A 15,334-nucleotide genomic window follows, 5' to 3' on the forward strand; every position below is an offset into this window, starting at 1 on the left:
TTCCATTCCAAATCTCCAGTACTGTGTCTTAAGTTTGAACATACGTAGCATGAAACTGAAAGTGTGTGTGTATTTTTGTGTTTTTAGAATTGTGGTAAATACATTGAAATAGGAGGGAGATGATGTTATTGTAAATTGGGTTTTGTATGTATATTTTTAAAGATTTTATTTATTTATTAGGGAGAGGGAGAAGCAGGCTCCTTGCTGAGCAGGGAGCCTGATGTGGGGCTTGATCCCAGTACCCTGGCTGAGCGGGGAGCCCAGTTCCGAGCTTGATCCAGGATCCCGGGATCATGACCTGAGCCTGAGCCGAAGGCAGAGGCTTAACCGGCTGAGCCCACCCAGGCGCCCCGGGTTTTGTATATTTTAATAATGGATGTAAGTATTAGAATTATTCTGCTTACCCATGTTGAACTTTTTTCATTAGGAAATAAAATGAAATAAGCTGAAGTATTGTAGTCAGGCCTATGGTTAAGAGATTTTTTTGAAATTTTGAGTGAATGCATTTTCTATGAAAGGTTTTATGGAAAACTTTAATGTGTGTTTGTAATTGTACCCATATACCGATCTTCTGGCCTATTTTATTTCATCTACACTGCTCCAATCCACTCATATTTTGAAGGCAATGGCAGACATTACATCATTTCATCTGTAAATGTTTCAGTATGTATCTCTAAAAGAGAACTTTTTGTTTTAACAATGCTGTTACACATTTAAAAAATACTGTAAAAAACCAGTAAAAATACTGTTTAACAATACTGTTATCACACCTTAAAAAATGAAGATTTGTTAATGCCATCATATAAAAGTAAATATATATTTCTCTAGGATTCCTGCCTCTTCCCCCCCACCCCCCAAGAATGAACAATTCTTGTACAGCTTGGAAGGGTCATTGACAAATTGGAGGTAGTTAAGTGTGATGCTCCATTCATGTGATTAAATTGTCAGCATACTGATTGCTAATGCTGCTTTTTTCTTTTTTCTTTTCTTTCTTTCTTTCCTTTTTTCTTCTTTCCTTTCTTTCTTTCTCTCTCTCTTTCTCTCTTTCTCTCTTTCCTTCCTTCCTTCCTTCCTTCCTTCCTTCCTTCCTTCCTTCCTTCCTTCCGTTGCCAATACTTCTAAGCAAAGTTCTTGTTCTTTTGACTTTGAAATGGCACAGTAAAATTCTTCTCATGAATTTTGTACATTTGTTAGGTTTTTTGTTCTTTCCAGTCTAGTTCTCTTTCCAAATCCAGCCATCTTCTATTTTCAAGCTGTTCCCTCTATGTCTTGGAAGAGTTGATAGTGCCTCGTGCCTGGTAAATTCCTTTACCATTCCATTTACCATGATTCAGGCTCTGGATGACACCTGAAAATTTAGAGGTTTCTGGTTCCTCTCTTTGATCTCATACATATATTTACTTTTCTTTCTATTACCAATTTCTTCTGTTCTAGGGCTATGTATCCTTTCCAGCCAAATCAACCAGCCCTCTCTGGGATTCTGTTTTCTCTGATGACCTAGTGTCCCCAGACCCAGTGCTGAATGAATGCTTTCACTGTTTTGTCCCATACCATTCTGTATTAGCTGCTTTTTTACAGGGGAGAGAAGGAAAGAAGACATACAAAAGACACTGAGATCACTGGAGACAGTCTTTGGCCTTTTTTGTCCAAGATCTTCTCGTTTTTCAGACTAGTTTGTCAAAAGAAAAAAAGAAGGTACATGAAAAGTTGGATGACTGCGTTAGGCAAGCATGAGGCTATTAAACAAGTGATACAGATGACATTGCCATAGTGCTTCACAGTTGGGAAGAGATCACCAAAATGTAGTGACTAGGGAAACTGGCAGCGTAGTTTTGGAAATTTCATATCCTAGTTGTTCACATGTTCTTATGCAGTTGAAGTGAATTATCTTTTATTTCCAACTGTGAATATAAAAAACTGTAAGGATTTTTATTTGGACTAACTATTGTGTATAGTAGAAGTATGAAGCATTATTAAGATTTTGTGGTATGATACAGAAAATAATGTTAATTTTATTCAACAAGCTTTAAATAATTGCCTAGTATTTGCCTGGCATTACAGAGATAATAAAGATGAAAAAAATTGGGTCCTCTCCTTGTAAACTTGTAGGGAAGCCAAGACAAAACTGTCATAGAAAACATTAATTTATTTAACAAGCATATTGAATATCTTCAAAGTACCGGGCATTGTGCTTGATTAGAAATACAATGAAGTATGCCAGTGAGGAACTCAATCTGGTAGAAGATACAGATATGCAAGTATGTGGTTATTATAGATAAAAGTAAGCATTAGTAGATAAAAGTAAGATTAATGGATAAAAGTAAGCATTATGGGAATGTTTAAGAGGGTGATTAGAGAAATCATTTTGTAGGAAGTGATGTTTGAGTGGTATTGAAAGGGCAAGGTAAGAAAGGGCATTCTAAGCAGAGGTGATTAACTGAACGGAGATGGTGGAGATACGGTAGAGGGTGCCATGTGTAAGGGTTGTATATCAGTATGGCTGCAGCAAAGGGTGTTAGTGGGAAGAGAGGTAGGAGAACAAGGCTGGATTGCTAGGTAGGGACTAGTACATGAAGGATCCGTGTACGTCAGCTAAGGAATTTGAACTTAAGATTCTGTCTGAAGATTCTGGGCAAATCAGATTGCATTTTAAAGAGATGGCTCTGGTGGTAGTTTGGAGAATTGAAGGAAGACTGGGGGCATCTGTTGCAGTAATATTCATGCACAACAACGAGTCCTGAAAGAAGGCAGTGGAATGGAGAGAAGAATAAACTTGAGAGCCACCAAGATATAACTTTGTCAGAATGATGAATGATTGTGAGATTTAAGAGAGGAAGACTAAGCCAAAGATGACACCTGAGTTTCTGTTTTGGGCAGTTGAGTGTATGGTAATCATTTATTGTAATTGGGAATCCAGGAGGAATTGTTTTTCTTTTTTTATTGTGGTTTTCAGGAAGGAGAAGTTAAATCTAACAGAGGAGTTAGAGATCATGCATTCAGTTTTAGATACTTATATTCAGGTACCCATGGGACATCCAAAGTGGAGATGGTCAAGCACTTGGATAAATAAGTGTAAAACTCAGAAAAGTTGTCTGGTTGGAGAGGATGACTGTGAGTCATTAGTATCTGAAAAGTGGTTGGAATCATGGGTCAGTGAAGGAGACAGAGCAGAGGATTGAAAACATGGAACCAGAGGAGCCCCAGCATTTAAGGAATTAATCAAGATGAGAGGAGAGTGGAAACTTGGAGGCCAAAGGTAGAAAGTATCCAAGGAAGAAGGCATCACTGTCTATTGTGTTAGAGTTAAAAATGAGATTTGAAACTGATGGATTTAGCAATAAGGAGTCTGGTAACCTTGTAACTGGTAACCTTGGTGAGAGCAGTGTCAAGTGAAATGGTAATGTATAAACCAGATTATAGTGGGTTAAGGGTGAAAGTGGAGACAGTTAATGCTAAGTACGCTTGTAAGAAGTTTGAAGAAAAAGATGAGGACTACTAGAGAAGATGGTTGAGGAGGGAGTATTTTAAAATTGAAAATAAATGCCATGAAAGATACGAATAAATTGCAAATACAAGCATGAAAGGAAAATATTAGTCCCAGTTGGAAGATTAGGGGGTGCTGTGGTTCCTGGAAGAGTTTTTTTTTTTTTTAATACTACAAATGATGTGTGGGATGGATTTCTGTGAGGTGATCTCAGGAGAGGTTGAGGGAGGATATATATTCTAGATAAAGGAAACAGGGACCACAAAGGGCTGAAGGTGGAAGAATGCTGATAGACTTATGGGGGAACAACAAATAGTCCAACTTATCCGAATCCTCAGGTGTGTAAAGAAAGTGGTGAGGGAAAAATGAGAATTGAGTTTGGTAAGGGAGGAACTGAATTAGGTGCTATGGAGTTTGGTTCTAGGCCTTAAAGTACTGGGAGCTACTAATGCTTTTTGATAGACATAGTTATCCAATCAGAGAAGCTGTGCTTTAGAAAAGCAGTGTGGGCGAGGGATTGGAGGAGAGGAAAGAACTGATTGGAGGAGAGGAAAGAACTCTTTTGTCCTTGAGTAGCTTCTATAGCTATCTTAGCTAAGAAACTGGAGCAAAATCACTCCCATTGTGCTGATGAATTGCTGCTGGGGGTGGGGTGGAGGGTTCTCCTCCTTTGTGTTGATTCAAACAACCGCTTCCTAACACCCCTTTTCCTCACAGTAAAAGAGAACTCTGGGTTTCATTGCTCTTTATTGCTCTTCACTGCATGGAATAAACTGTCCTTATTCTTTCTAGATACTTAAAGGAAGAAGCAACTGTTTACTATGAATATAAATTCATAGAAATGTGGTGGTGAGACTATATTTAAAGACAGTCTTCTAGTTTTCAGGTGAAATACTGTCTCACTAAAGAAGGTTCATTTTGTCTGCTGCCATAATATGCAGTAGTCAGCAAATGTTGAAAGAACTGCAGAATGAAAAACAGGCAAGGATTTACACTAACGAAGTCAATTCTGTTGTCTAAGCATTACAGTGGACTCTATCCTGTATCTTAAAGTTAAAAGCTACTTGTAGTTTAATATGTTCTGTTAAATTTTGAATGTTGAAGACTTTTAATTTTAAGTTACTGGCAGGAGATACACAGGTAATAATGGCCCTGTTATTTTACTTGTAAAATACAACATAGTTGGTTATATTCTTAAAAAGTGTGGATTAACAGAAATTGTTACATGTTTTACAAAAGAGTATATATTTAAATAAGTGGCTAATTTGGTGGCCAAATTAAGGTAAGGTACACAGGAAAGCTATTTTTAACACATTATTGAGTGAAATTTTCCAGGCTACTTTCTTTAGTAAAATGGCTTGCTTTTCTTAGGTACTTCGTGATGAAATTGTTTTAACTAATTAATTCTTTTAACTTCATTTTCATTTCAATAACCTTTCATTTGAAATTATTTTATAACCCTCTTTTCTCCCTTTGAATTTTGTCTGCTCTTTTCTTTCCCTACCTACGCTGTACTTTTTACTTACTCCACTTACTCCCCTAAGTTTTTTCAGCCAAACCTACTCTTTAAAATTGGATAGACTGCTTCAGATAGTCTAAAATAAGTAGATGATATAAAGCTGATTTGACTCTAGAGTACATTGGGCTAATATACTCTTTAATTTTCCTTCCCAAATAGACTTTGCTTATGGTTATATGGTTAATTTATGTTTCTGGGTACAGTTTTGCAATTGGAGTAGATAACTTCTCCTGATAGGCTGTGAGAAGAGAATCTTGGATTCAGAATGTTTAAGGATTTATGGAGAACAAGCTACTTCTAACTAAAAATAGGAGCTGACTGTAGGGTAGTGGTTTCTAGGTTGTTCCTCTACCCAGCAGCATTAGCAGCAATTGGTAACTTACTAGAAATGCAAATTACAGCCCTAGCCCAGACCTACTGAATAAAAAGCTGTGCGTGGGGCCCAGCAGGCATTTAAAAAGTCCTTCAGGTGATTCCTATGCCTGGTGCAGTTTTAGAACCATCATTGTAGAGTATTCTAATAAAAGAGATCTCTTTTTTGATTTCTACTGCATTGGTTTTTGAAACAGTAATTGACTTAGGACTTTTTTTGCTTAATTGGCGTGGCAGAGAAAATAAATGCTTTTAATATTCTCAGGTGCAGATTTTGTACTCAGAATGATGGGTACTCATTAAGTAAGTAATTAAAATAGCATATAGGAACTTTTTAAATGTACGTTTCTTTCAGGAGGCAAAACCTTCAACTGAGGACTTGGGGGATAAGAAGGAAGGAGAATACATTAAACTCAAAGTCATTGGACAGGTGAGTTTCATTATTTTTCTCCTTTAACTCTCTAAAGTGAGTAATTTCTGACACTGGAAAAATTATTTAAATAAGGCAAATTATTTAAAAATGGCATTTTGGGGGCACCTGGGTGGCTCAGCCAGTTAACCGTCTGACTTCAGCTCTGGTCATGCATGATCTTGGGGTCCTGAGATCGGGCCAGTGTTGGGCTCTCCCTCAGTGGGAAGTCTGCTTGTCCCTCTTCCTCTGCACTCTCCCCCTCCTGCGAACATGCACACTCACGTGCTTTCTCTCTCTCAAATAAATAAATAAAATCTTTAAAATAAAATAAAAATGGCATTTTCATTTACTATATGTGCATCTGTTGTTGGAGGTAGAAGAGGCTGATACTGTTTTATTAATTTACTAGGCAGATTTAGATTATCTTAATTTCTCTAAATAAAAACTTTTTTTTTTGGTTAGCATCTTCAGTGGCAAATACAGTAAATACTAAAATCAAAGGGCCTTTCAGCCCTTTTCCTGACCCCTTTCTCTTTCCTGGCGCCTCTTTTTCTCAGACTGTATCTTTATTGACCTTTTTTGAGATATTAACTGATAATAAGGTTAGTTGAAAATTGTTGGAGGAATGAATCTTCATATAGTAGTCTCTTCTTATCTGTGGGGATATGTTCCAAGACCCCCATTGGATACTTGAAACTGTGGATAGTACTGAACCCCTATAAATACTGTGTTTTTTCCTACACATACATACCTCTGGTAAAGTTTTAATTTGTAAATTAGGCTCAGTAAGACATTAGCAATAATAGCTAATAATAAAATAGAACAATTATAACTATATACAGTAATAGAAGTCACGTGAATGTGCTCTCTCAGAATATCTTCTTATACTGTACTCATCCTTGTGATGATGTGAGATGATAAAATGCATACGTGATGAGATGAAGTGAGTGAAGTAGGCATTGTGATGTAGCATTAGGCTACTACTGACCTACTACGTTTAGATTCTTTATTCATATCCTTTTCCCATTTTCTATGATTATCTTGTTTTGAAAATTTTATTTATTTTTTAAGTTTTTTTTTTTTTTAGAGATTTTATTTATCTATTTGACAGAGAGAGAGAGCACAGCAGGGGGAGCCAGCAGAGGCAGAGGGAGAAGCCGGCTCCCCGCTGAGCAGGGAGCCCCATGTGGGACTCAGTCCTAGGACGCCAGGATCATGACCTGAGCCAAAGGCAGATGCTTAACCAACCAAGCTACCCAGGCGCCCTTATTTTGAAAATTTTAAATTAATGTCTAATTCACATATAAAAATCACCATTTTATTTATTTATTAAAGAGTGCATTTTTTTTTTTTAAGGTTTCATTATTTGAGAGAGAAAGAGAGAGATCAAGAGGGGGAGGGAGGTAGAGTAGGTTGGGGGGGTGGAGCAGAGGGAGAGGGACAGACTCTGCACTGAGCCTGATGCAGGGCTAGATCCCAGGACCCTGAGATCATGACCTGAGCTGAAATCAAGAGTCAGACACTTAACCAGCTGAGCCACCCAGGTGCCCTGAGTTTATTTTTATTTATTTATTATTTTTATTATTATGTTATGTTAATCACCATACATTACATCATTAGTTTTTGATGCAGTGTTCCGTGATTCATTGTTTGCGTGTAACACCCAGTGCTCCATGCAGAACATGCCTTCTTTAATACCCAGGCTAACCCATCCTCCCACCCCCCGCCGAGTTTATTTTTATGTTTTTGAAAAGATTTATTTGAGAGAGAGGGAGTGCACGTGTGTGAGCAGGGGGGAGGGCAGACAAGCCGACTCCCTGCTGAGCAGGAAGCCCAATACAGGGCTCAATCCCAGGACCCTGAGGTCATGACCTGAGCTGAAATCAAGAGTTGGGACACCCCAACCTACTGAGCCACTCAGGTGCCCCCCAAGTTCATTTATTATTTTAAGTAATTTTTATACCCAACATGGGGCTTGAACTTAACAACCTTGAGATCAAGAGTTGCATGCTCTCCTGACTGAGCCAGCCAGGCACCCTAAAAATCACCGTTTTAAAGTATATGATTCAGTGACTTTTGTATGTTCATAAGAATATGCTATACAACCATTACCACTATTTAGTTTCAGAACATTTTCATCATCCCAAAAAGACATGCTGTATTCATTAGCTGTACTCCCTAATCCTCCTCTCTCCCACCAGCCTCTAGCAACCATTAATCTATTTTCTGTGTTTGTGGATTTGCCTATTCTGGACATTTCATTTAAATGGAATCATGATATGTGGTCTTTTGTGTCTGGTTTCTTTCATTTAGCATATTTTCAAAGTTCATCCAAGTTGTAGCATGCATCAGTATTCTTTTTTATGGCTGAATTATATTTCATTGTATGGATATACCACAGTTTGTTATCCATTTATCAGTTAACAGACATTTGGGTTGTTTCCTCATTTGGTTATTATAATGTTGCTCAGAACATTCACATACAAGTTTTATGTGGATGTATGTGTTCGATTCTCTTGGATATATATCTAGGTGTGGAATTATTGGATCTAATATAGTAGACTTTAACTTTTTGAGGAACTGCCAAATGGTCTCCAGTAGTGGCTTTACAATTTTATGTTGCCAGCAGCAGTGTGTGAAGATTTAGTTTCTCTATGTTCTGGTCAATAGTTGTTATCTATCTTTTTTTATTATAGTCATCCTGGTGTGTGTTGAAGCGGTATCTCATTGTGCTTATGTATGTATGTGTGTAATCTCTACACCCAACATGGGGCTCGAACTCATGACCCTGAGATCAAGAGTCACATGCTCTTCCAAAAAGATGTTGAGCATCACATCGGGATCCCTGCTCAGCGGGGAGTCTGCTTCTCCCTCTGACCCTCCCCCCTCTCATGCTATCTCATTCTCTCTCTCAAATAAATAAATAAAATCTTAAAAAAAAAAAAGATGTTGAGCATCTTTTTATGTTCTTACTGGCCATTTGTACTTCTTTGAAGAAATGTCTTTTCAAATCTTTTGTCAATTTTTGAATCAGATTATTCTTTTTATTTTTGAGTTATCATAATTCTTTATATATTTGGGATATTAGACCCTTATAGATGGTTTGCAGATATTTTTTCCCATCTTTGGGTTGTCTTTTCACTTTCTTGGGTATCTTACAGTACACAGTTTTTAATTTTGATCAATTGTTTCTTTTCTTGCTGTGATTTTTGGAGTCATATGTAAGAAACTGTTGTCTAATCCCAGGTCACAAAGATTTACACCTATAGATTTTTCTAAAATTTTTTATGGTTTTAGTTTCTACATTGTTTTTGATGATTTTGAGTACTTTTTGTGTGGGTTTGAGGTAGATTCTAACTTCTTTTGCATGTGGCTATCCATTTGTCCCAGACTATTGGTTGAAAGTCTATCCTTTTCCCATTGAGTTGGTTGGCATCCTTGTAAAAATCACTTGACTGTAGATATATGTGGCTTTATTTCTGGGCTGTCAGTTCTCTTCCATTGATCTATATGTCCTATGCCATGAATTACCTTTTTAAGAATTATTGATTTGTCAGAGTTCTTTATATTTTGATTTTTCTTTTCTTTTTAAAGATTTTATTTATTTTACGAGGGGCGGGAGGAGAGAGCACAAGCAGAGGGAGAGGGAGAAGCAGGTTCCCCCTGAGCAGGGAGCCTGACTGGGCAGGGCTGGGGGACCTGAGCCAAGGCAGATGCTTAACCGACTGGCCACTCAGGCGCCCCCTGATTTTTCTTGTCTCTCTGTTGTGAATATTTTCTGTAGTGTCTCTTAACTGTGGGGTGACATTTTCAATTATCAGTGTCCTTTTTTGCTGTGTCTTCTGGCTAAAATCATGCTTTAGAATACAGATTTCCCAATGTCAAGGTTAGGGAAAAAAATTCTTAAAAGAGAGAAAATAGTAAAAAAAATTTTAATGCTAGCTCCTTAGTTCATCTGGAAATGGTTTTAGTGTATGGCATGAGGTATGCTATAGAAATTTTGTCTGTTTGTGAAATTATCCATAGGAAGAGAATTTGTTATTTTTTTTTTTTTTAAGATTTTATTTATTTACTTGACAGGGAGAGGTAGCGGGAGCAGGAACACAAGCAGGGGGAGTGGGAGAGGGAGAAGCGGGCTTCCTGCCCAGCAGGGAGCCCGATGTGGGACTCGATCCCAGGACCCTGGGATCATGACCTGAGCCGAAGGCAGATGCCCAATGACTGAGCCACCCAGGCGCCCGAGAATTTGTTATTCTTTATAGTCACAAGAATTGTAAACATGCAATCTCCACTAATATGCACTTGTGAATGTGATATGTAATTGTAAGGATTGGCTTTGAAATTTTACCAGTATTATTTTCTGACGGTTGCCTGATAGTTTGACGTCTGGGTAGAAGAAAAGAATCTGTGGTCCCATATTATCAGTTTGACTCACTCAGGTTTTTATTCATTTTACTCATGTGAGAGAAACTGGACTCTGTGGGGTGACTTTTTGGCAGACATGAGTTTCTTGTCTGTTATTTTATGGTATATGCCTTTCTTGTAGGTTTGACCACCTTCAACAATACTTTAGCTGTGGGGGGTACTTTTTGTTTTGAGTTGCTTTTGGGTGTGTTTATTTTGAAAATAGAATAGATATGCAATTATGAAGGAATCCATTCTTTGACATGCATGCTTTTATTTATACTGCTAATTTTAACGTCCAAGACACATGGTTTGTTTTATTAAATTTCTTTTGAAATGGATATAAAGTAACTTTGAGGATGATTAGAATGTTTTAATAAACCTTGTTAGGAATGTTAGAAAAAATAATTTGGTGGGGAGGTGTAAGTCCAGGGTTTATGTTTCTATTTGTAGTATATGTGTAATTAGTTTCAAGCAAAGCAAATAATTTACACAAAGGGATAATTATTTTTCTTTTATCTCCTTAGGATAGCAGTGAGATTCACTTCAAAGTGAAAATGACAACACATCTCAAGAAACTCAAAGAATCATACTGTCAAAGACAGGTTTGTATGTTATGGTATGAAATACAATGCTTTAAATGTCATTAATTTTTCTTGTAAGGAAGGTTATCAATAGGAAAATGATCTTTTATTATTTTCACCATGAGTAGATCAAGGAGAATACTCCTTATACCTTGTTTAATTGTCTTCTTCCCCATTGTGGCCCATTTCAAAATTTGAATTCATAAGGTATGCAGAAGTGTTTTGAAAAGTAACTCGGAGTTGTAAAGATAGCTATATGAATGTTTCTATCTTAATGGCCTACCAGTGTATGTAACAGTAAAGGCAAGTAATTTTTGGTGATCACTGTGAAGTTTCCTTGTTTTTAATCATGACTGCTTAGCCATATGTTAAATTTAAGTACTAATATTATTAGTTTATTATCTTTATGTATATAGTACTACAGATTACTGCTAATTGCATTCTGTATTTTCAACATCAAAGAATTTTCTTAAAAAAATAAAGCTTGTTAATTTATTAATACAAATCCTCAGATTCTGGCCTTCATGAGCTCGATTATTATTAGATCAATAACTAATAATACTTTTAACCTACCTGGATTCAAATTCAGTCTCTACCACTGTCTGACTGGGATCTTAGACAAGTTATGTGCCTTGTTTTTCCGTTAGTAGGATGGGAACATTACAGTACTTACCTCATGCAGATGACCTACATAAAGCTCTTTTTTTTTTTTTTAAGATTTTATTTATTTATTCATGAGAGACAGAGAGAGAGAGAGAAGCAGAGGGAGAAGCAGGCTCCCCACTGAGCAGGGAGCCCGATGCGGGACTCGATCCCAGGACTCTGGGATCATGACCTGAGCTGAAGGCAGACGCTTAACCATCTGAGCCACCTAGGCGCCCCTACATAAAGCTCTTAACGTGATGCTTAAAAATGCTCAGTGGATGTTAATCAATATTAATAAAAAAGAAAATGTAATTGAAATTAGTATATATAAGAGACAGCCAAGATTTTAATAATTGAATCATATTACATGATATTAACTTAGGTAATACAGTTTTATTTTTAGATACCTGCTTTTTATAGTTTAAATTTGTAACCAACATAAAAATCACTTCTGCCAGAAGAAGAGAGATCACTTAGGTGTTAGGATAAGTAAAACAAACATTTCTGTCTCTGTTTCTGATGTTAGTTGTTAAATAACAACTCAGTAAAATCTGATTAATTGGGGCTCAGTTCACATTTTAATAATGTTGCTGGGAGCTATAATGGAGATGTTCACAGGCAAGGAACATATATTGAGTGCACTCTGCTAGATACTTAGAGGCATTGTCATTTAATCCTTACAACAAGTAGTCTTTTCACCCCATCTATAGATGATGGAGTTGATTATTGAAGAAAAACAATGCAAAGTAAAGAGTTAAATTACAATGCTAAAGTGAATAAACTTTGAACCAAGATTGAAGGTGCTAGGTTTGGGGAGACAATTAAAAATACCAATTTAGAATCATTTCCAACTTTCTTATTTATGGTTCAGAGTATACAGTCTTTAGAAAAAGTTTATACTTAGTTCACGGTGACTTGATAATCTTATATTTACTGATATACAAGGAATAGGAAACTTAATTTATCTGAAGTATGTAACATCCAATAGAGAGATTGAAAAGTACATAAAGTAAATATTTATTGAATCATTCTTACATTTTGATGTTTCAGACCGGTTTTTATAGAAACTTTTTTGACCCCAACAAAAGATAATGTTTTTTAAAAGATCCTATAATTAGAATAAAAAAATATTTTGCTTTTCTCAGTTATGCTTATTGTATTACTTTATAGAATCCTAGAATTTAAAATGAAATGAAGGGAAAATTTGCCTGGTCTCCTATATTTATGTGTTAATACTTACTGGAAGAGTTTTAATTTTTCTGATACTTTTGGACTAAAGAAATTCTTGATTGATTCTTACTAGTGAAGCAGTTTTTCTTTAAATGAGCCATTTCTTCTCTTTTAGCTATTTTTGTTGAGTAACTAATACCATTTTTGATACTTAACAGTGTTATCTATGTCATCACAGGTTACTGTTGCTCACCTGGCTAGCTACTGTGCTTTACGAAATTTCTGTGATTTAATCTGTTTAAAACTAATTTTGCTTGTATGGTTGGAAACTAGTGAGGGTGCTCATCCAATTTCAGATTTTATCTTTGATGTTAGCTTACAGATTTTAGAGGAAACTGGATAGAGTAGTGGTTAAGAGTATAAGCTTAGAACAGATTGGGCCTTAAATTGCTATCTAGCTTTGTATGCTCTCTCCATGCCTTAGATTCCTGAGCTGTGAACTGAAGATAAGGTGATAATACCTACCTTCCAGGGTTGTTGCGGCGAACATGATTATGTATGTGAAATACTTGATATAGGGAGGGCCTAGCAAATAGGTGGTACTCAATAAATGGTAATTAGGATAGATATGTCTAGCTTTATGTTCAGTGTATTCTGTTGAAGCTTTCATATTTGCTTTTTGTGCTCAAAGTTCCTACTATCTTTTAAGATTTGTGTGTGTATGTTTTTTTTTTTTTTTTTACCTTTTTAGGGAGTTCCAATGAATTCACTCAGGTTTCTCTTTGAAGGTCAGAGAATTGCTGATAATCACACTCCAAAAGAAGTGAGTATAATTTCTTCTCTGAGTGAAGAAAAATGTGAAATTCTGCATTGAATGATTTGGTTCACTGGAATTAAACTACCCTTTTCTTGAATATTCTGACTTAAGTGGTATATCGTTTGTCAGAAAGAAAAATAGTCTTTTGGGTTGAACGTCCATCTATTGCCTTAAAAAGTGCCAATCAAAAGAGAGCTGGTGGAGCTCCTGGCTGGCTTAGTCGGTAGAGCATGCAACTCTTGATCTCAGGGTTGTGCATTTGAGCCCTCATGTTGGGTGTAGAGATTACTTAAAAATGAAAAAAAAATTTTAATTAGGTGGTTAGATTGATTGATTGATTGATTTTTAAAGACTGTTTATTTGACAGAGAGACACAGCAAGAGAGGGAACACAAGCAGGGGGAGTGGGAGAGGGAGAAGAAGGCTTCCTGCTGAGCAGGGAGCCTGATGCGGGGCTCAATCCCAGGACCCTGGGATCATGACCTGAGCCGAAGGCAGACACTTAACAACTGAGCCACCCAGGTGCCCCTCTTTTTTTTTTTTTTGAAGATTGTATTTATTCATTTGTCAGAGAGAGCGCGCAAAGCTGGGGGAGTGGTAGGCAGAGGGAGAGGCAGAAGCAGGCTCCCACTGAGCAAGGAGCCCGATGCGAGACTTGATCCGAGAACCCTGGGATCATGACCTGAGCCGAAGGCAGTTGCTTAACCAACTGAGCTACCCAGCCATCCCTAAAAAGAAAATCTTAAAAAAAAAAAAAAGGTGGAAAGTGGGACTTGAGTACTGCAATTGTCATAAGGCATGCATATATATATATATATATATATATATAATTTTAAAGAGGAACAAGTATTCCTCACATTTGACAGACTTCTGGTGCACTTTCATGGTGATGGTGACCTTTTATGGTTCAATTTTGACGTTTGACCTATTTTGAGAACTTAATATAGAAGTTCAGTGTATATTAATATATTTGGCTTTGTCATCTTGATTTATGTTTTTCTGTGTCTTTAATTGTTTCACCGTATGGACTGTTTGTCTATATATCCTCTCTCCTCTTAGAGGTATCGGAAAGTGATAAAGTATGGGACAGAGTGTGTATGTGTGAGTGCTTTTATATTTATACAGATTTCCCCCTCCAAATACAAAACATTTCTGATATTTCTGATGGTGGGAACGATGTATTGGTACTAATTTTTTATTTTAAAAACATTTCAAACTTAGAGTTGTTGCAAGAGTAGTATAATATTCTCCCATATAATCTTTTCATTAGATTCACCAATTAGTAACATTATGATGCATTTGTTTTATCACTTTCTCTGTATACACATATTATCATTATTGGATCATTTGAGATTAATTTGCAGATATTATGACTGACCTTTTATCCCTAACTATTTTGGTTATCTCCTAAGAGCCACAGTTAAATGATGAAATATAGGAGATTTGACATTGCTATAGTACTCTTACCAAATATGCAGTCGAAATAGTCAGATTTTGCCATTTATCCCAGTAAGGTCCTTTATAGCTTTTTTAAAAAAAAAACCTGACCTAGGATTCCATCTAGGATTAGTGTCTTCTGACTAGTTATATCCCTCTTTAGCTTCCTTTTATCTGGAACAGTTACTCAGTCTTCATTTTAAATCACACTGACATTTTTAAATAGTTCAGGTGCCATGTTTTAGAATGTCCTTCAGTTTGGGTTTGTCTGATGTTTCTTCATGATTAGATTCAGTTTTGCATTTTTGGTAGGAGTAGCACAGAGTGAAGCTATGTACTGCCAAGTGAATCACATCAGGAGGTACATGATGTCCATTTGTCCTGTTATGGGTAACATTAACTTTGGTCAACTTTAGTTAAGGTAATTGCCAGATTTATTCGTTGTCAAATTATTTTCCTTTTTAATTAATAAGTAATTTGTGGGGAGATAC

At 36.5% G+C, this 15,334-nt stretch overlaps 1 protein-coding gene across 1 annotated transcript in view; it reads left to right on the top strand.

Moving 5' to 3' along the window:
* The window catches only part of SUMO1 (small ubiquitin like modifier 1), a 29,125-nt gene that overhangs the window by 9,364 nt on the left and 4,427 nt on the right, over window positions 1–15,334 (top strand). Inside the window, exons 2-4 of the mRNA XM_025893206.2 lie at window positions 5,731–5,805; window positions 10,719–10,796; window positions 13,342–13,413. Of these exons, the coding sequence (XP_025748991.2) occupies window positions 5,731–5,805; window positions 10,719–10,796; window positions 13,342–13,413 (225 nt within the window). The remainder of the gene's footprint in view (window positions 1–5,730; window positions 5,806–10,718; window positions 10,797–13,341; window positions 13,414–15,334) is intronic.

This window comes from Callorhinus ursinus, unplaced genomic scaffold, assembly GCF_003265705.2.
Source record: "Callorhinus ursinus isolate GAN/ISIS: 27379988/994484 unplaced genomic scaffold, GSC_fseal_2.0 scaffold2, whole genome shotgun sequence".
Classification (NCBI taxonomy): Eukaryota; Metazoa; Chordata; class Mammalia; order Carnivora; family Otariidae; genus Callorhinus; species Callorhinus ursinus.